The 21,472-nt window shown below is 36.4% G+C and overlaps 1 protein-coding gene across 1 annotated transcript in view; it reads right to left on the reverse strand.

The window, feature by feature from the left end:
* Nucleotides 1–1,254: 1,254 nt before the first annotated feature.
* Nucleotides 1,255–21,472, reverse strand: part of LOC136041201 (glyoxalase domain-containing protein 4-like) — a 34,258-nt gene continuing 14,040 nt past the window's right edge. Inside the window, exons 4-7 of the mRNA XM_065725774.1 lie at nt 19,739–19,869; nt 17,788–17,946; nt 12,757–12,929; nt 1,255–1,718 (exon numbers count right to left, since the gene is read on the reverse strand). Coding sequence (XP_065581846.1) covers nt 1,566–1,718; nt 12,757–12,929; nt 17,788–17,946; nt 19,739–19,869 — 616 coding nt within the window. The 3' untranslated portion in view covers nt 1,255–1,565. The remainder of the gene's footprint in view (nt 1,719–12,756; nt 12,930–17,787; nt 17,947–19,738; nt 19,870–21,472) is intronic.

Below are 21,472 nucleotides of genomic sequence, written 5' to 3' on the forward strand. Positions count from 1 at the left end.
TTAACTTATAGACACAGAACCAAGTAAAATCATACATCGAACCTGAATCATCAATCATCAGATTTTTCACCCTAAATTTAGTAATGTAGGAATGTCGTAATTTGAAATTAACTCTGCAAAAATTCACAAAAGTAACACACAGATCACACAAGCGCACAATAAACCAATTGTAGACCAAAAACTCCCAAATTTGATTTCTCGAGTTTTTAACTGTTTATTATTTTGGTGTTGCTAGTTTCCTGGCTTTTCTCTACAGGTATTTATTCCAACACAGAAAGTGCTTGGTTGAATATATTCCTTGTTCATTCCTTTTTTTTTACCAGCCTTTTTAATACCATTGTACACATATATTTTATCATTTTGTTCAATTTACTCGCTTTGATAGCCTAACTCTATTAAAAAAGATCCCCAAAGCCATTGCTGGCTCATAGGCGTCGAGTTGACATTTCAGTTCAGTTTGACAGGTTATAAAAAGACGAAGGCCCGCACCATCATGGACCGGGTCAGAAGCCAGCAACTCCGCTGGCTTGGCCATATCCAGCGAATGTCGGCCAACCAGCTCCCAAAAATCACATTCGAAGGACGGGTTGAAGGCACGCGCCCTAGAGGCCGACCTCGTAAGAGATGGACCGACAACTTCCCGGCCAATAACCTCCCCCACCAACTTCGTCTAGCGCCAGATAGATCGAACTACCGTCGCCACATTCAACATTTGTTCAGAAGAGAAGAAGCCCCAATACAGCCACAAAGGCCGGACGGGACTTAAATCAAGTAAGTCAATACGTGTTATGAGTAGTTTTAAGAATAGCAAGACTATAGATGACACTAATTATTCCTCATAGTGCGGCTATTCGGCATATCTTAAAGCACCATCTGTTCCTAAATGTGTATCATTGGGTAGACGGAATATAAATATTGATACTCCATTTCCCATATTAAGGCTATAATATCATCGTAACGAAGACTAGTGGGCGAATTTTTTGTCAAATTGGGAGATTTTGCACAATCCTAACAGACACAATAGATAAGCAATTATAGGGAAAAAAATCCTTCAGCACCTCTAGCTCAAATAGTACCCAATACAGACTATATTAAACCGAACTTATCCAAAATAAATGTAGCACTGCAACCCCTTCAATAAAAGGTAGCATGCTATTTGTGGTTTACCCTAAAAAGCAAAATTTATTTGGAACCGCTTTTTCTTTATTTTTAATTATAGAATTAAAAAATATAACACTGTCCAAATTCAAGAAATTGTTTTATCTCATATATTAATATATTCGAAACAATCAATTCAAAACTCGATATATATATTTTATCATACACCATATTTTTCTACTTTACAGTATATTCTTTTGTAAATTTCCAAATTTCAATTGTTCAAAAACTACTATTCCCACCAAAAGCTTAAAAACTTGATTTTTGATCTAGCATAGAATGTTGAAAACAAAAATTCGCTTGTTGGTCTTTATCACGACGTCATCTATATTCTACCAAGAAAATATTTATAGCAACGTGAAAACACAAATAGTTTCAGAGAGCATAAACGAACACCGTCATCCCAGTTAAGCTTCCCCCTTTCCCTTCCCTTTTTGGGCAAACCATTCATCTGATTTGTCATTTTCCATGGCTTCAGTTAAGAGAGCATCTCCTTTTGGATCCACTTTCGATAATTCTCTAAACGCTTCATCTCCGACAAAGCATATTTCATGGCCATCCTATAAAAAAAAAAAATTGAAATGCTGCAAGTACACCCTCTGCCCAAAAATAGTGGCCCCGAAAAAAAAAAGAATAATAGCCCAGGACTACCGCTATCAATTTAACAATATTCCGATGTTCGCTCCCAAGAAATACTAATAATATAATTAATAGGATTTCTAGGCTTATTTTATATATATATGTTGGGGTGGCGCTTCGCGCCACCCCAACACCTAGTTGGTGGGGCGCTTCGCGCCCCCCAAGCCCCCCCGCGCGCGTAAGTCGTTACGCGGCATATTAGTTACGCGCCATTGTAGTTGTGTCCCTGTGTCCCACCTGTGAATATAGATAGATTTATATATGTGTTTCAAACTACGTAAAAATTGCGAATATACAACATTCTTGGCTTTCCCATTGTCTGTCCATATACAAAGCCGTATGTACTAATAATGACGTCATATGCAAACGCTCTTTTTACAAACAAACAAACATGCATACACACAACTCGTTTTTATATAGATAGATAGATAGATAGATACAATACAAATTAACTACGTAAAACTTGTGAATATACAACAGTCTTCGCTGTCCCATTGTCTGTGCGTATAAATAGATTGTCAGGTTTACCGACCCTCAAAGATGCAACATACAATTGTACATTGGTAAAGCAATCTGTATTAAGATCTATACCGCATTTTTCTAGTGATTGCCCTTGAGCTTTGTTGATGGTGGTTGCAAATGCTAATCGAATTGGGAATTGCAATCTTTTAAATTGAAAAAGCAGATCCGTTGGAATCATGGGAATGCGAGGAATAAGAACAGCCTCACCCTCATAAGGCCCTGTCAAGATTGTGGCCTCTATTAGGTTTTCCATTGTTTTTTTTTTACGGCAAGTCGCGTGCCATTGCAAAGCTTTGGTGGGTTGATATTTCTTAAAAGTATTATTGGTACGCCTATTTTTAGTTGTAGCACGTGTGGTGGAAACCCTGAAGGATCTATGGAATTTAAAAATTCAGATGGATAATTAACCGCTTCATTTGGTTCCAAAATACAAATTAACTGCGTAAAACTTGCGAATATACAACATTCTTCGCTGTCCAATTGTCGCTGCATATAAATAGATTGTCAGGTTTACCGACCCTCGAACATGCAACGTACAATTGTCCATGGGAAAAACAATCAGTATTAAGATCTATACCACATTTTTCTAATGATTGACCTTGAGCTTTGTTAATGGTGATTGCAAATGCTAATGGAATTGGGAATTGCAATCTTTTAAATTGAAAAGGCAGATCCGTTGGAATCATGGGAATGCGAGGAATAAGAACAGCCTCACCCTCAAAAGGCCCTGTCAAGATTGTGGCCTCTATTAGGTTTTCCATTGTTTTTTTTACGGCAAGTCGAGTGCCATTGCAAAGCTTTGGTGGGTTTATATTTCTTAAAAGTATTATTGGTACGCCTATTTTTAGTTGTAGCACGTGTGGTGGAAACCCTGAAAGATCTATGGAATTTAAAAATTCAGATGGATAATTAACCGCTTCATTTGGTTCCAAAACTCTGTCGACTGACTTGTAAAGGACTGCCTGGTCTCGAATCTTGGTCAAAACAATATCGTTGATTTCGTGGACGTCTATATTTTTGGGTGCGAGAATCGCTCTTTCACTTAGCCATTTATTATTTTTATAATTTTTTAGAATATTCGGAAATACTTTTTCAATCAATTCATTTTTGGACGTCACTAAATTACAGAAATCAGCAGGTAGTTGTATACGTCCTGAAATTGAGTCTACTGGGAGCTTTCCGTTTCCAATTGCCAGCAATTGATCTGAAAATATTTGACCAGAGTCATCGTTTTGATATCGGACACGCATATTTGTAGTTAATTTTAATGTTTTTACGTGTGCCCATAAATTAGAATTTTTCAGGCAAGCATTCATTTTGTCTGCAGGAGTTGATCTAGGTATTATAGGTAATGTTTGCCTGAAATCTCCCGCAAGCAATATTAATGTGCTGCCAAAGGGTTTCGATTTCCCTCGCAAATCTTTCAAGCATTGATCCAGAGCCTCGAGCGATTTTTGGTGTGCCATTGTGCACTCATCCCAAATAATAAGTTTGCATTGCTGCAATACTTTACCCATCCCAGATGATTTGGAAATATTGCACGTGGGAGTTTCTGTAGAATGCAAGTTCAGAGGCAATTTCCAAGCGGAATGAGCAGTTCTTCCACCAGGCAGCAATGTTGCGGCTATTCCGGACGACGCAATTGCCAACGCTATATCATTTTTTGATCGAATTGATGCCAGAATCAGTTTTATCACAAACGGTTTACCAGTACCTCCTGGCGCATCCAAAAAGAAAATTTCTCCAACGTTGTTATCGACACAATGCATTATCGTATCATAAATGTCTTTTTGTTCCGACGGTAACTTGGAAATGTTATTTTGTACATACGACAATAGATCACTCGTACTGTAACTTTGTTCACGATCCAATTCTACACATGTCGAAACAGCAGCGATACGGTTAGGTGAAGGCATTCCCAAATCCTGAAGAGGTTTGTTTGCCATACGTACGCACAAATCTTCTATAACAACTAAAGTGTAGTTATAAATTTCTGATGTAAAATCAAAAGTCATATCTGACGTCTCTAACTGTTTTCGATGGAGTATATCTTCGGACATTTTTGGCTTATATTTTTCCCATAAGTCTGTAGGAGCTGATGGAGAGCAAGTTGTTAAAATGATGCCAAACAATGCACGAATTTGACTTGGGGTTGACGTTTCGCACGCGTCATTGATGCAGTTATCCCAGTGTTGGTCATTCTCCAATAAATTCAGAGCTTGGCATGCACTACGGTAAGTGTCATGTATAGTACCATTTAAAGTCCTCAAATACTCAAAGGATGTCGGACCGGGTACATTCACCAAAAGCAGGCGTAGAAAGAAGCATTCATGTTGATTGGGGTGAACGGTGTAGAGTCTTCCTATCGTGGTATCTTTGAAGATGGTAGGTTGGCCGTCGACTGACTTACCCTGTTTTCGACGTTCAAATACTTTATTTTTAGTATTCCACGTGTAATACGAAGGCACTTCAGTATACAGCAGTTTTTTTGCAAAAGAATCATTTTTGCAAAGCGAAAAAAAAGCTGTTAATGTTGTATCCGGTGGATTCAGGACTCTTTGTTGCACGTTGGTTTCCGTGAAATAAACACGTTGACCATTCTGTAAATGTACCGCTAAGTGAACAACAGCTGGACTACGTTCATGTATCGGAAATGAAAGAATTCGCCAAACAGCTTCATTACTGCTTATGTATCTTCCAGCCTGATATTGTACGATTTCATCGAAATCTTTGATTTCGGGCTGCAAGCCAAAAACTGCCATGTCACTGCCTTTGTTGACGTGTTTACATATGTATTTGATTGCCTTTACGGAGTTACAGTATTCAACGTTTATGTGTGCATTAAATGTTTTTGATAATAATGGGGAATATGGAACAACCCACTGGTTATCTACTTCGATGGTGGTACCGTTACGCTTCTTTATTATTGCTGTTTTACCGCCATCTTCAGTAGATCTTCTTCTATATTGTGGGTAACCATCATTGCCAGTAATTGTGTTTGATACTAAAAGTCGAGGATATTGCTTTGTGCACCTTCCTTTGGCCATGCATGGTGAATTTTCGTTCAGTGCACCGCAAGGTCCATGTATCATATTTTTTACAATAATATCATGTAACCCCTTATCGACATTTTTATCAGGTATTTCAGCGGAAATCACATCATCAATTTCGTTCGAAGTAATTTTTTTATGTAGCCAGATTTGTATATGTGCGTGTGGCAAACCTCGTTTTTGCCATTCCACTGAGTACATCCAGCATCGCACTGACCCAAACACTTCAAGTTTTACAATGTAGTTTATCAGTGATTTCAACTTTTGCCGGAAGACACGGGCCGTAATGTCATGCCTATGAACCGCCGATTGTCCTTGAAGTAAAAGCTGCAGTATCTCGTCCCAAGATTGATTACATGTAAATGTAATAAATAAATCTGGACGACCATAGAGACGAACATACGCAATAGCATCTTGAGCATATTCATGCATATGACGGGGACTGCCAGCATATGACGAAGGTAAAATTGTTAATCTTCCAACGTTTGTGGTATTACCGTCATTTATAACTGCATCTCGCAAATGAATGTATTGTTCAGAGCGGAGCTTGGTCTGATTCAGGCGGATATATAGCAAACGTTCTGATTCAATTTTAGCATACATATCAACGACGAATTGGTGAAACAATTCACGGCATTTTAAAATATAATTTTCTTCATCCTGCCGAATCATTAGTCTATAGGAATAATAATGCATTGCACTGCATTTCTTATTCATTTCTTTGTTAGTGGCTGGATTCATCAATTTAATATTAAAGTGATAGCCGTCGGCTCCATTTCAAAAAATGATAGGATATTGTAGGGCATCGTAGCATCGATAAGTTTCAGCAATTCTTAACAACTGAGCGTTTCGCTTATGAAGAATAATATCTCGAGGTAAAAACTGATCACCGACCATAACGATTGCCACTTCGTCGATAGTTGGAGCATTGTATCTACGCACATGTTGGCCAGGAGGCGTTTTGTCAGCGGAAATAACAATTTTATGCGTATCAGTAGGCATCAAATCGATGGCTGTTTTGAACAGACACACTAAATTATTATTTTCGTGGAAAAGATGTTGCAATTGGGAAACGATTGTCCTTTCAACGTTGGGAGAAATTTCGCAACGTGCATTCAATTCAGAATTTCTATCACTGATGAAGTACAATTGTAAAAATTTATGATTCTCGCCTGAGAATGGTAGAAGGGACCCTGCTCTATGATAAATTTGCCCTTTTACTTTGAAAGTAGACATAAATTGATCTGGATTTTCGATTTGGGCTCCAAACGACGTCATTTGGAAACACGAGTTGTATTTTCCGATTTTTGGCAAAAAACGCTTAGATTCTGACGTAGTTCCAGTAAGGAAAGTCTTCAATGGCTCTGGTGGTGCAGCCAATAGAGGAAGTTTAACTTTTCCTGAGGCGCAACACATTCCCATTGTTTCACCATTGAATTTCAAGGCCTTGCAATAGGGACAAATTTTAGACATTGTCCCGAATTGAACACATCTACTCAAGCTATAATCATCGACTGGGTTGTACCTGAATGCCAGGCGATAACTTTCAGGTTGCTCTGATTCCTCGGCACGCTTTCTTTTCTTACTTTCTCTATCAGCAGCAAGCCTGATTTCTTGCTGTTCTTGTGATTCCTCGGCACGCTTTCTTTTCTTACTTTCTCTATCAGCAGCAAGCCTGATTTCTTGTTGTTCTTGTAATTCCTCGGCACGCCTTCTTTTTTCACTTTCTCTTTTAGCAGCAAGTCTGCTTCCGCGTTGCTCTGGTAGTTCCTCGGCACGCTTTCTGTTCTTTCTTTCTCTATCAGCCTCAAGCCTGTTTCCTTGCTGTTCTTTTGATTCCTCGGCACGCTTTCTGTTCTTTCTTCCTCTATCAGCCTCAAGCCTGTTTCCTTGCTGTTCTTTTGATTCCTCGGCACGCCTTCTTTTTTCACTTTCTCTTTTAGCAGCAAGACTGCTTTCGCGTTGCTCTGGTAATTCCTCGGCACGCTTTCTTTTCTGACTTTCTCTATCAGCAGCAAGTTTTTTGGCATAGACTCTTTGAGCATCTTCATCGGCTTTTGCCATGGTAAGTTCATCAGTCATTGTAAACTTAAACATTAATAGATTTCTACGTGAACATATGTCTTAAATATCTTGAATGACGTCACCGTCAAAGCAAAAATGACGACAACTAATTTCATGACGTCAGTCAACACAGAAACATGACGTCACCTGATCCACAGACAGACACACAGACAGACAACTTATTTTTATATATATAGAAGATATATATATATATATATATATATATATATATATATATATATATATATATATATATATATATATATATATATATATATATATATATATATCAAGCTTCAAATTAGAAATCCTAAAATTTGGGGGGAAATCCCAAAGAGTGGAAGCCTTTAGAGTGGCATTAATGTTTTTTTTTTCTTTCTTTTTTTTTTTAATTGAATCGAATTGCGACAGTAAAAAAATAATAGTTTTGAGACTACAAGACCTTATGGCTTCGGTTCTGAAAGGAACGTACTTGAACACACTTTCGACATTTTTTGTAATGTTTTATCTCCTGCATATCATGTTTCATGAACTAAAGTGATTATATTTGATTCTTTTTGATTGGTTCTGCCTTTATTTTGAAAACTCAATTCCTTTAGTTATTCATTTTGCTTGTCTTATTTATTGCGCTATTTAATATCTTTTTGTGTCCGTACATCTTACGATATTAAAGGCAGCCTTTCATAGTGAAAATTAGTATTCAAGTTTCAAAAGAAAATGAAACCTAAACAAATAATAAACAAATGAAACCCAAACTAGAATAATAATCAAAAATAAATAGATTTAATCTATAAAATAACAAAAGAATATTCTGTGTGTTTGCATGTGAAAACAGCAAAAGTGGTATTGACACAATGACTCACATGAAACTTAGCTTGTACTTAATGCAACAGTTCAATCCATAAAATAACAGAGTTAGAAACTTAGAACGTTCGAACGTAAAAACATAGAAAAAGTTACTTTGACACAAAAAGCAACAAACCCGTTATGCACTAAATGCAACAGTATGGGACAAAACCAAACCCATTCAGTTATCCATGTCTTAAAAGCAATAGAACAAATGATTTTACGAAAATTGGTGTTGTAAAAATCTGCCTTTTTGATGCAAAACCATGTAATAACCAACATTTTAATGTCCCTATTGATTATAAATTCTACTTAAGTCAAACAAGTACGGCTTGAACACATGGCGAGCAAGGATGTTGTTTTAATAATGAGTGCTGAGGGGTACCAGTTACGTTTACTAAATTGTACATACAGACGGGTATATTGTCGTTTGGAGATTGCGCCCCTTCAGTTGTTCTAATTTTGAGTACTGGGGTACCAGTCAAGCTTTACTAGATGGCATATACAAGCTATTGCCTTATGGATTTCTCCCAAAGAGTATTGGAAATTTATAAGATTAGAAAGTGTGGTTAATGACGACATAATGACGGAATTTTGTTTTTTAGCCTACCCTACACCATTGCATGCTTACTTTTCGGGTATATTTAAAATTAAGGGGAGGGAAAAGCAAGTAAAACTTTGCGGCCAGCAGACCTATCAGCTCAAAGCCAACAGGCCGACTTAATCAGTCAGTGTTGGCCTACTTTGCGCCGACTGAATTTTGACTTTAAACAGTTATTGAAAAAAAAAGAAAAAAAAAGATTGACCAATATTTAGCAAGAAATTTGAACTTCATTTCTAATATATTATGGGTTAATTATACCAATTGTAAAATGCTCTTTGACATATCCTGATTTTATTTAATGAAATTGTTAGAAGCAATCGGGAGAAGTAAGGTAGATAGGCATGGAATAAGGGTAATTCAAATAGTCTACGAGTTCTATGAGCCATTTGAAGGCAATTAAAGACCCCAAATAAAAGGTTTTCAAAGATTTTACCTGTAAAAAGGTTATCTGATAAGAGAAGGTTATCTTTCAGAAGAAGATTAATAAAAATAATTATTTGATAATTCTAATAGGAAGTCACGGAAGTCAGGGAAAACTTAGGACATCGGAGGATGTCCAGGCTACGAGTTGATCCTCTCCCTTTCACATCCCTAGATGCACCCTCTCTAACCTCTGGTTTCAGTCATCTTTGTATTATTTTCCAAATCCTACACCCCTAATTCTGAATCTTAACCACCATTTTTGAGAAGAAGATAACAGGATACAAAATCAAGTTTTCCACGAAAACTCAGCAGAAGTCAAGTACATTATTCCTTTTTTTAAGTTTTTTTTTTAATAGTATTATATGGGTGATAACAATGACAAATAAGTAAAAATTGTAACTACACAAGTTTTAGTAACTACACAAGGATTCTTTTGGTACTTATTATTCATTTTCCGATGATAAACTTCCATTCAATTTTCTCTTTTTTGCTTGTTCTTGGAGGTTATAATCTTTTCTATAACACATCAAGATTTATAAAAAGATTTTTTTTTTTTGCAACAAGATTTTAATACAAGCTCGAAGAAAACCCCTAACTGATCGTCATAGTTTCTAAATAAAACCCCTGTAATAACTGAGATGCTTTTTGTAATTCAAGTTCAGTTCCAAGATTAAGTTAGTTCAGGTTCAAATGAATGTTTTGTCCAAAAAAAGGTTGATCTTATTACTTTTTTTTGCAAATTTAGGGATAATAGAGGTGTATACTGAAAATATCTGAAAATGAAATTTCTTATTTTTTTCGGGATATTCTTGATCTAAGGCAATCTTCCACTTTAATCTAGGAATGTGGTTTTTAAAAACAAAACTAGGAGTAAATTGATTTTCCTGTTTGAAAAGAATGAGACATCGAGATTAAACAAATTATCTAAATTTGTAAGTGAACCGTCCTCGTTGCTAACAACTAAAAATAATAAAAAGAATGGTTCTTTCAACTTATGGTAGTGGGCAATTCTAACATTTTGTCTCTTGTCTGATAATTATCATCTCTGTCTCCTTTGCATGGGTAGCAATGACGCGTCTCCCTTTTCAAAAATTAAGGATAGTGATTTAAAGCTTACAGAATAAGCAATAGTGACTTTTTAAACAGTAATTTTCAAGGAGTATCCAGAATATTTCTTCCACTACTCCCGGATATCCTCAAAAGGAATTTCAGTTTCCAAAGTCTCTCCGTATATTAAAACTCGTGAAATTTGACACTAAATACAAATCGCTAATTTTCGCTAACGTTACTTTCTGGGGAGATTTGGGAGATTTCTTCAGTAGAAATGTGAAGAAACCCCAACAAAATCGAGGATAGGGGAAGCATTGACCCAGGCTAAATAGTATGTCAGCTTTAATGACAGCTTCTCAGTTATGGTACAGACCGATCAAAAATTGAATAATATCTCAAATAAAAACCTGATTCATTACTAAAACAAGTGGGAGGCAAAATTGTACCCTTTGCCCCACCTTCACACCTCCTTTCATGAAAGAACTCCTCCATATAAGGCCAAATATCAAGTGATTATCTTAGCGGTAACCGGTTCGATATATCACCAAGGGAGGAGGGGCTTTAGCCCCCCCCCAAATCCTGATATTTTCTAATAATACCGCTAGTGCTTCAATGCAATTCGCCAATTCCTATATTCTTCTAGAGTTTGCATTCGTTTCGTATTTCAGTTACCAACAGTCATGCTTTTCCGTCTGTTTTTTTTTTCAAGTTCCATTCTAAGATTCTAGCAAAATTACAATTAGTGAGTACCAGTGGCATTCATATTTCAAAAGTCAGTTCACCGAACCTGACGTTAACATTCTCAAGAAATTTGAAACGGATTTGAATAATCGCTTACGTACTCCTGTACCGGGTACCTTTGTAGTAAGTTCTAATGCATTACGTGATGTTATACGAAAGCTTAACAAAAGACAGTCCATGGGCTATGATGGCATATGCGCCCTTCATTTACAAAATGGGTCTGATAAGCTTATGTGTCATCTTTCTTTGTTGTACCAAATGATTTTTTGCTGCGGTATAGTTCCAGATTCTTTTTGCGTTGGTCTTATTTCACCGATTCTAAAAAAAATGGAAGGATCCGTTTGAATGCTCATCGTATCGACCTATAACTGTTTCAAGCGTTTTTGCGAAGGTGTTTGAATTACTTATAATTAAAAACCTACGTTCTATCTGTTACATGCCTCCTCACCAGTTTGGCTTCCAGCCTAAGCTTGGTTGCTTCCATGCTCTAAAATGTCTGTGCAACGTGTTGATCGATGCAGATAAATCCGGTGGTACTCTAGCGCTTGGAACATACGATGTTAGTAAAGCATTTGATTCGTTGTTGCATCCCCAAGCAATGAATGAGCTTTTGAACCAGGGTGTATCGCTAGACTTAGTTAGACCTCTTTTGTACATGTACCGCCAAATGAAAGCAAAAATACGTATACCTGGAAGCAATTTGCTGACTGACGATATACGAATTCATATTGGGGTTAAGCAGGGTGCGGTTACTTCTCCCACGGTTTATAATAATGCAACGCTTCCAGCTCAGTGCCAACTTTCTTCGTGCTGTATATATAAAGGTACTGATTTGTCGATATTATGTTATGCAGACGACGTTTTTAATATTAGTAGGACTATCAGTGGGCTAGAAAAATGTTTTTTGGAGATATGTAAAAACTACAGTGATTTTGGACTTTCCCTAAATGCTGAAAAATGTGATGTTTTGATTTTTAATGAAATAGATACGACTAGATCAGATAATATATCTATAGATCTGAATGGTACAGAAGTAAAGCTTTGTGTTAAGTTGAAATATCTTGGCCTTCCTATTGGAAAAAATCTGAAGAAAACTAGGGTATTGATGATAGAAAGTATGGAAACGAAAATCCGTCGTGCATATGGTACAATTGTTAGTTCTCAGTTTCATTTGAATAGAGCCCATCTTGCGAGAATTTACAATAGTGTCGTCCTGCCACATATTCTGTATTTAGTACCATTTTACCCTATACTTAGTGAATCTGACCTTCTTAGGATGAAACGCGTTTTCTTCAAATTTGCTAAGTTTCTGTTGCGAGTTCCTCCGTGGACCCGTAACTCCTATTTGATGAAAAAATATAGCTTGTCTTACCCGTGTGCTAAGTTAGCTGAGCTGAATGTACACATGTGCAATAAGCAAACCGGCCATGAATGGCAAAATGTTGTTTTTTGACATGGAATTATTTTTGTTTGTATTTTAGAATGTAATTATGATATGTTGTTTCTTTCTTCTTTTTTTTTCCTTTTTTTTCAATGTACTCCATCACTTCATTATTTTGTATGATGGGTTATAAATAAATACATACATACATACATACATTATTTGTATTTAACTTCGACTATTATACATATAAATAAATTGAATGATGTTATACTTACGGGGTCGGCAAGAATGACTACTTGAACGGTTGCTTTTCCAGGAGTATCTAAACTAACAAGCCTTGTTAGCACTGTATTTCCAGTTTCATCCATTTTAGCTTGGATAGCAGGCAAATCTTTGGCGGGACAAGAGAAAGCAATTCTTCCAAAAGCTTTAGCGTGATCTACCGGCCCTTCAAAAGAAAATAACGTCATTTTTCATAGAGACAATACTAAACTGGATGGGCGTACCCAAAGAACATGAGGAGCTAATATGAGCCAAAACTTTTGCGTTCTGACCCTTCTTTAATAGAAACCACGGTAAAATTTCTGTTGGTTCATATCATACTAAAAAAAGAAAAAAAAATTATTGTATCATATTTCATAACATAGTAATTTACTACCCTTTAAATACCCTTTGATATTTTATAAGAAGTTTATGCAATATATTTATATAAGCTTAATAAATATCATATTCATTAAAGCAACATTATTACTTTAATATTATTATTACTGTAATATAAAAAAAAAACTTAATAAAATATTACTACTACCAAATCGCTGCAGCACCAAGCCGCCTGAGGCCTACACAGCAAAACACCCTCCTCCTCCTCTATTCCAATCTATTCAAAGCCTCCCTTTTTACACCCTCCCAGGAAGTTCCTGTTTCCCACAAATCTTTCCTTACGACATCCTCCCACCCCAACCATGGAAGACCTGCTTTTTGTTCGGCCCTCAAAGATTGGCCAACAAGGACAATCGTAGGCAATCTGTCATCCTTCATCCGCAGAACATGCCTTCTCTACCTTCCTCTCACTATAACCCTGCAAAACGGGATTGAACCAAATTTTTCGCACAGCCTTCTATGTGAGATACGGTCAGTCAGTTGGGTACCCAAAATAATTCATAGAAAATTTTTCTGGAAAACATCTAGCAAATTTTCCTCCGTTTTCAAGATTGCCCACGCTTCAGAACCATATTTAACCACTGTCATCACTGCAGCTTCCAATATTTTAATCTTGGTTCACTGACTTATCTTCCTTATCTTTCTATCTGATAAAAAACAGCCTGGCCTTGTCTATTCTACTTTTAACATCTTCACTGCACCCACCATCTTTGCTAATAATACTACCTAGGTAAGTGAAACTTCCACTTGATCGATCTTCTCGTTACTCAGCATCACCTTTTCACCATCACTTATTCTTAGCCTTAGCAACTTAGTCTTCTTAACATTCATTTTCATACCTGTTCTTGTATCCTGAACTCGCAAAACCTCTAAAAGTTCGTTCACTTTGCAAAAACTTTCATCAAGGATGCTGATATGATCAGCATAATCTACGGCCAGGTGAGTTATACTTCCCCATTTAATTCCGCGTTCTTCCATTGCCTTTGCTGTCCTTAGCACTACCAAAACGATCTATGTAAATGGGGATAGAACGCAACCCTGCTTAACTCCTGATTTAATACAAGACCCAGCTGCTAACCTCATTTCCTACCTTAGCCGCGACAATTTTACTCTCATGCATAGCACTAATCACTCGAATGTATTTGTCTGGTATCCCATACAAGGATAAGACCTTCGCTAAAGCTCTCATATAAGCTGAATCAAACGCTTTCTCATAATCTACAAAACTGAGGACTAAAGGTGTTTTGTGAATCAGACACATCTCACCTATTAATACAGTAAAAGAGTGAAAATTTGGTCTACACATCCTCTACCCTTCCAACAATCACAGTTTTCTTCTCATAAAACTTTATACACATCATCTCTAAGTCTAAAAAGTATCATCATACTAAGTAATTTGCTATCTTTAGAAATCAGGCTAATAACTCTATAACTAAAACATTCACTCTCATTACCTTTCTTCTCAAGGCGTTTAGTTAAAACTTTCCAAAAGTCACTAGGTACTTCCCCTTCTTCAAAAATGATATTCATATTTTTCAATAATCTATTTCTAACAACATAACCACCATATTTAAGTTACTCATTTACCATAGTATCAGTACATGGGCCATTATTATTTTTTAATCCTTTCGGTACTCTCACTAATTCTTCCTCACAAAATATACCTTTCCTTACATCCAAAGTGTCACAAATTGTTTCATTCTTTTCCTGTACCTCTATCACGGCTAAGCAAATTCTCAATTCCTCTCAAATTCTCATCCTAGAGTTTACCAACATCGTATCTTCCTGGAAGGTGGTTACCCTTCCTAGATTTCAGCTTTAAATTTACCCTAAACACTACTAGATTGTGATTTTTACGGCTAGCATTTAATTATAGCACTCCTATATACCCTAGTATCTTGTATCGGTCCTACCAGTCTTCGGTTTCTGTCTTACCATTATGTAAATATCATGTTAACTAATAGACCATTTTACGACCATATGTTGAATTGGTGATAACTAGGTTATTATACCAAATTCATCTAAGCTACTACTATCTCCGTCAGTCGGTTCTATAGGGGCAGTGCAGGGTTCTACCCTGCATTTTTTAGTCACAGAATGAGCGATTAGCATTCTATCATTAGTACCTTCCCAACCTAAACAAGACCTAGTAGCTTCCTTATTCATAATGATCCCTACTCCCTGGATCATGAAAAAGTTAGGATAGAAGTAGTAGTCAAGTAAAGTAGTAGTAATTAAAGTAGACAAAGAAAGTTTGCAGGACTTTAGGGGCCAAGGACGTAAAACAAACAAAAACAGTAGCAAACAAAGAATAAAAATAAAATTCAAATTTTAAATCACAACAAGGTTAGTTTGGAGAAAGGGGAACATAAAAATTGGCAAGCAAATACGGCACAAACAGAATATTAAAGTTGAGTTGTTTTTGAAACATAAGTTCTTTAGGAAGGCGAAGGATACAGCGATCTAAACAACGGAGATTAATTGGACATTATTAATTGGATCAAAACACTAAAAACAGAGTCAAGCAACAATATAAGCTCAGTTCTTTTTTTCTTCCTTCTATTTTCGTACTTTTTTTAGTTCTTCTTTTTTTCTATTTCAACTAGTCGCAGTTCTTCTTTCAAAATTCGCGTTGTTTTCTGTTTTTCAAAGAATAAAAAACAAAAGAAAAGAAAAAAGATAATGGTGTTTAACAAGGCCAACGAATATACTGGACGAAATAAAACCGATTTTTCGAAAGGACCCCTCTTCTTCAGCGCTATAGGAGAAAGACTGAAGGAATTACGTTCACGTTTTCTTTGACGGAAATATGATTGAGCAAACAGGATAGAAACAAACACGAAAGCAAACAGAGAAAATAAATAAAAGCGAAAACTAGCATAATCTAGAACACAACGTAGAAACCAAACAATGCGGAGAGCCATCAAAATGATAAACAGACAAAATAAAAAATAAGTAGAATTAAAATTGAAAAGCCAAAAATTTTACTTTCAAAATCGAGCAACTCCACCAAGATCTAAGATTAACAACACAATGCTATTCACACAATACTAGATTAGTGGTTGAACTGCTATGAAATTCTTTCATTTATTAGGTAAGTGAACCCAATTAACAAGCTTAAAAAACAATACATCAGATTTGCCGAATTTTAATTATTGCTTCTTTTGCACTAGCCACTTTCGAACCGAGAAAATTTGCTAGAGAAGATTTTCGAGATTCCTTTTATATATTTTTTTTTTTGCTTGAGCTGAGGACGCCTTGTTGTATATACCGGCGAAATTTTTTTTATCACTGTCATCATCCGCAAGCATAAAGTCCCGTATAGCGCTACTTTTTATTCACTTCTTTGCGAGTTTTCTTATTTGGAATACCATTATAAATAATCCAATTTTTTAAATTTCAAAATTTTAAGATTGGTTCGAAAACTTGAAAAAAGTTGATACTAAGTTTCAGCAGACAGCCAAAGTTTCAAAACAGTAAAATTGCGTGCATCACTTACCATCGAAAAATTACCACCATAAACGTACTAATTTATTATACCAAGCTACTCATGCCATGTGTTCTGACGACCTCTTGGCCTTCTCGGCATAACAACTATTCATAATGCAAAGTTCATAATAAGCTATTGAAATTCAGCCCTTATTTTGGAAATTTTACTCCACTAACTACAGACATTTTAACTGGAAAAGGCTGTATTTTTCCGAACTTAATTGCCGTATACTTGTGAGATACAAAGTCCTTGTTTCTTTGAAAAATATTAAAAAACAGGATACAGACAAGAATAAAAATATTCAACAATTGTCGTATAGATTTTTTGTCAGATTTGGTTCGAGCGAATATGATAACTCACGCCGCGTTTCTGTCTGCAATTTTATGGGACACAATGGAAAGTTAATCAACCAATGAAAATGCTAAAAAACTGCTTTGAGACAAAAGCGCGACACAAGGAATCCGAGAAACGGGGATTGAAATTAGATGGTTCATTCAGCATCTTGTCTATGAAGTGCCAAATGGAAACAAGCTTTTTTGCAAAACTTTCCAATAGCTATAAAAAATTTCTCATAAACGACGGGTTTCCTGTAGTAGTTATATAATCTACACATTAGATTTTGACTCTTTTGTACAGAATCACCCTATAAACTAAAAAAGCAAAAACATTTCGTTTTGTCACAAAACCATCATAGTGGTTATTATATAAGATTATTATTATGTAAGAGGATTATTATGTATTAATCATCTTACGCAAGATGAAAAGACTAAGGAACCAGCAAAGGTTTCCTAAGGTCTTTGGAACAGCTGAGGTGTTTGGAAACATGGTTATTGCTTCTTGGGTAATGAACATTGAGTACATTCTTGGGTACACTGGGGTAATGAACCCCAGTTCAGTACCACCTTTTTTGTTAGATGCCTTGCAGTTGTTCCCTGCACAGGCATTGCAATTCTTTTTTAAAATCTCTTCCAGCAATAGCTCTATGGTTACCACCAAAGTCTCGTAAATCTACGAAAATATGTCCGTAGAGCGGATATGTTGTGGAGAAGATCTGATTTACCACCCTAGCCAAGGAGTTTTTTTCCTGGACCAGAACCAGCTTCAGCCCTTATTATTCTATCTGCCACATAACAACTGTACAAAAAAGGATACAAACCTCCAATATCGATTAGACAAAGCTTAGCTTGGTTATCTGCGAAACCAAGTAAGGCCATATTATCTTTCTTCTCATAAATCTTCATCTGCAAGAGTTCATTCCAAAACTTCAAAGATCGGTCCACGTTTGACGACGCTAAAGCTATTTTTACAACAGGATCTGAAAAGATATTAAAAAGTGTATTGAAAAATGTATAAGATATTAAGTCAGTTCGGGTAGAAGGGGGTCTCATCAAAATGGTATTTAGTTATTGACAGAATTGTTTGTCGATCTAATAGTCTGAGCCCTTTCCTAGGAAATATGGAAAATTCATGGAAACTTGAATATTTGGGCCTAAAAACATACTGTTTTCACTGTCAGGATCCCCCACATTCCCAAAAAGGGGTACTTAATTGCCCACAGAGGATTCGATTTACTAAAATACATTAATCACTTTACTAAAACCAAATTCAAGAATTACGTCAACAGTGTAATATAAAAAACAAAAAAATTTTTGTAAGCAGAAGTTTTATCCGAACAGATAAACATACAGCTAAGGTTTATTTGTGACATATGACATTCACAAGCCCAGATGAGATGAATTCGCACTTAACATGAAAAAAAAATCAATAAGTCGAAAAGGATATTAAAATCACATAAATTATAGACATCATTGTTAAAAAAAAGACTATAAAAACGAGCTAAAAAGCTCAAAATCAACATTACAGAGTGATTAGGGCTAAAGAAGATTCACTTATTTAGCGTATCAGCTACACACGAAAAAAAACAACTTTGCAACTGTCTTGGCTTTACTCCAATTAGCGATGATTCTCAGGTCTTTCATCACTTCCACCAAGTTGATTTTAATTCAAAAGTCTTTCGGAGGAAAGTTTTATTGACGTTAAAATTGGGATTTCTGTGTTGAATCAGAGCAAGAAAGGTGATGTAGAAGGGGATTGACTCAGGAAAAGTGGATTTTTCAAAGGGCTATAGAGGGCAGTGTCGACAAAATACAAGGGACAGATAACTAAGAATTGACTTTTGAAAATGACAGATAACTGCCACCCAAAAATGACAAAGAATGTCACTACGAAATTTAACCTTCAATTTCCACGAAGTTTATTAAATATCAACCCAAAAACTGTGACCGTTATGGCTCACTAAAGCAAGCATTCCATTAGGGGAGGTTTCCTACTCCTGACCACATAGCAGACCCAGGCTTATCGTTGGCTGGACATAATTTAGCTTTTGGGATTAGCTTGAATCATACCGGTTAAGTATAATACATCTCTGTCGGGTAATTGTGGCCCAAGTTAGAGGGGTTCCTGATGTCGATACTTTTTATTTATTTAAATATAAAAAAAACTTTTCATTTTCGTTGGAATGAGCCCTCTTGCAATATTCTAGGACCACTGGGTCGATACGATCACCCCTGAAAAAAAAAAAAAAAAAAAAAAAAAAAACACGCACCCGTGTCTTCTGGCAGAAAATACGAATATCCACATTTTTGTAGATAGGAGCTTGAAACTTTTACAGTGGGGTTCTCTGATACGCTGAATTCGATGGTATGATTTTCGTTAAGATTCTATGACTTTTAAAGGGTGTTTTCCCCTATTTTATAAAATAAGGCAAATTTTCTCAGGCTCGTAACTTTTGTTGTGTAAGACTAAACTTGATGCAATTATATATTTAAAATCAGCATTAAAATGCGATTCTTTGATGTAACTATTGGTATCAAAATTCAATTTTTTAGAATTTCGGTTACTATTGAGCCGGGTCGCTCCTTACTACAGTTTGTTACCACGAACTGTTTGATTAAATCATTGAAAAAGAAATTAATAAGGATAAGGTCTAGAACATATTTTAAGCAAATTTTCGTACTAAAGCAATTAACATTGGCAGGCGACAAATCCCAAGGCTTCAAGATGATTAGTATCATTTTTGGGGAATAAGAGGGACACAAAACCATTACCTGAATCTCTTGGTTGAGGCTCCTCTTCAATGAAAAACTTGTATCCGCCGGGGCATTCCAGGTATTTCTTAGAATCGCTAGTCAGAATAGGCCAATCATTCGCTGCTGCTCGCTCGAGGCATTCCTTTGACCTAACAGTTTAAATAGATTAACATTTTTATACTGAGGCGTAATGCATAACGGTAGGGCCGAATGAACAGGAAAAAGAGATCCCAGCCTGTTAAAACAGCGGCTTGGCCTAAAAAATCACTATTCATTGTTTCTTTCAAGTAATAAAAAATTTAGCTCAACACTTGTCCGCCCTTTTTGCGAGGCCTTAAAAAAAGAACGAAAAAAGAGACTGTTCCCATAAATGTGTGTACTTACAGATAAATAGATATATGTATTTATTCAACAGCCAACAATAAAAGTATATACAATATCATATACCGAGGGGCGTAATGAGTTTGGGGGGGGGATGTAAAGAATGTGCCTGCAAAATCGTCCAGTGTGTCGACAAATTCTGACACAGAGTCTAAATTAAACGATAACATGAGCTAAATTCCAAGGTGTCGGCGCTGCAATGTCACCCCTTAATACGAGATTTAATTTTATTAAATATAAAAAATCACAGACAGCAAAATCAGTACAAAGAGTAGACGGCCCATTACAACAGGGTTTCTACTAGTCAGAAACTGCTTCACAAAGAGCTCTAAGAACAAAAAACAATGCCTGGTCTAACAACCGGCCATCACTCCACAACCATGAACGTTTCCCGAATTTGGTCACTGGGTCAACCTCAACTCGATAATCTGAGTCAATTTGCCTAGTCAGTGATTGTAATTCCACCGGTGTGGAAGAAGACAAGCAATATTGATTTTTGCTTTTGTCTTGGACGTACGCGCTTTTTCATTCTGAAGATCATAGATAGACAGGTAGTGATCATAGATAGATCACTATAAGACAGGTAACCCACCACAATAATGTTTTTGATGGTCAAAAACTACTTCAATGCAACCCTTGTGAGTAAATTGTCTTTTCAGTTCTTCAATATGACACCCTTGGTTTACAGTAAAGGATCTAAAGCCGAACTGGCCAGACATGAAACAAAAAAAAATGATCTGAAGATTACTCTGCTAAGGCTGGATCGCAAAAACCCGAAAAGCTCAACTTTTGGTGGAGGTGGTGTTGCTATGTACCTTAGAAATAGCATCCCTTTTTTGGCACTTCCGATTCCTAGCGATAAGGAGGGTGAAAGTAAACCTACCCAACACATCGTTTGTTATTGGTACAGTCTATACCCCACAAAGGATGAAAATCACCGATCATCGGGAAGACTGCTTGGAATTTGTTAAGCAAAAGTCCCCTAAATCAGGTATAATAATCCAAGGAGACTTCGACATTCATCATAGCCACTGGCTGAAAAGACGTAGGACTGATGCAGAAGGCGTAGCTGTGCTAGACCTGAGTCTTGCTTATGGCCTAGAACAGCTTGTTGAATTTGACACTCATATTTGCCCTCATGGATCACCCTCTTTTCTTAACTGATCATACAGATTCCTTTAGTGTTGAAAGCTATCCTTTTGCCAGCGACCATGTGGCAGTTATAGCTAGTGGAAATCTCAAAATACCTCCACCTGTAAAGCACGAGCGGATCATCAGGCAGTATCACCGCAAAGACTGGGATGGTCTACAAAACTTCTTATCGGCAAAGCCATGGAGTAAATTTCTAAAAGAAGCCCCAGATAAAGCAGC

The sequence above is a fragment of the Artemia franciscana genome, unplaced genomic scaffold, assembly GCF_032884065.1.
Source record: "Artemia franciscana unplaced genomic scaffold, ASM3288406v1 PGA_scaffold_1179, whole genome shotgun sequence".
Lineage (NCBI taxonomy): Eukaryota > Metazoa > Arthropoda > Branchiopoda > Anostraca > Artemiidae > Artemia > Artemia franciscana.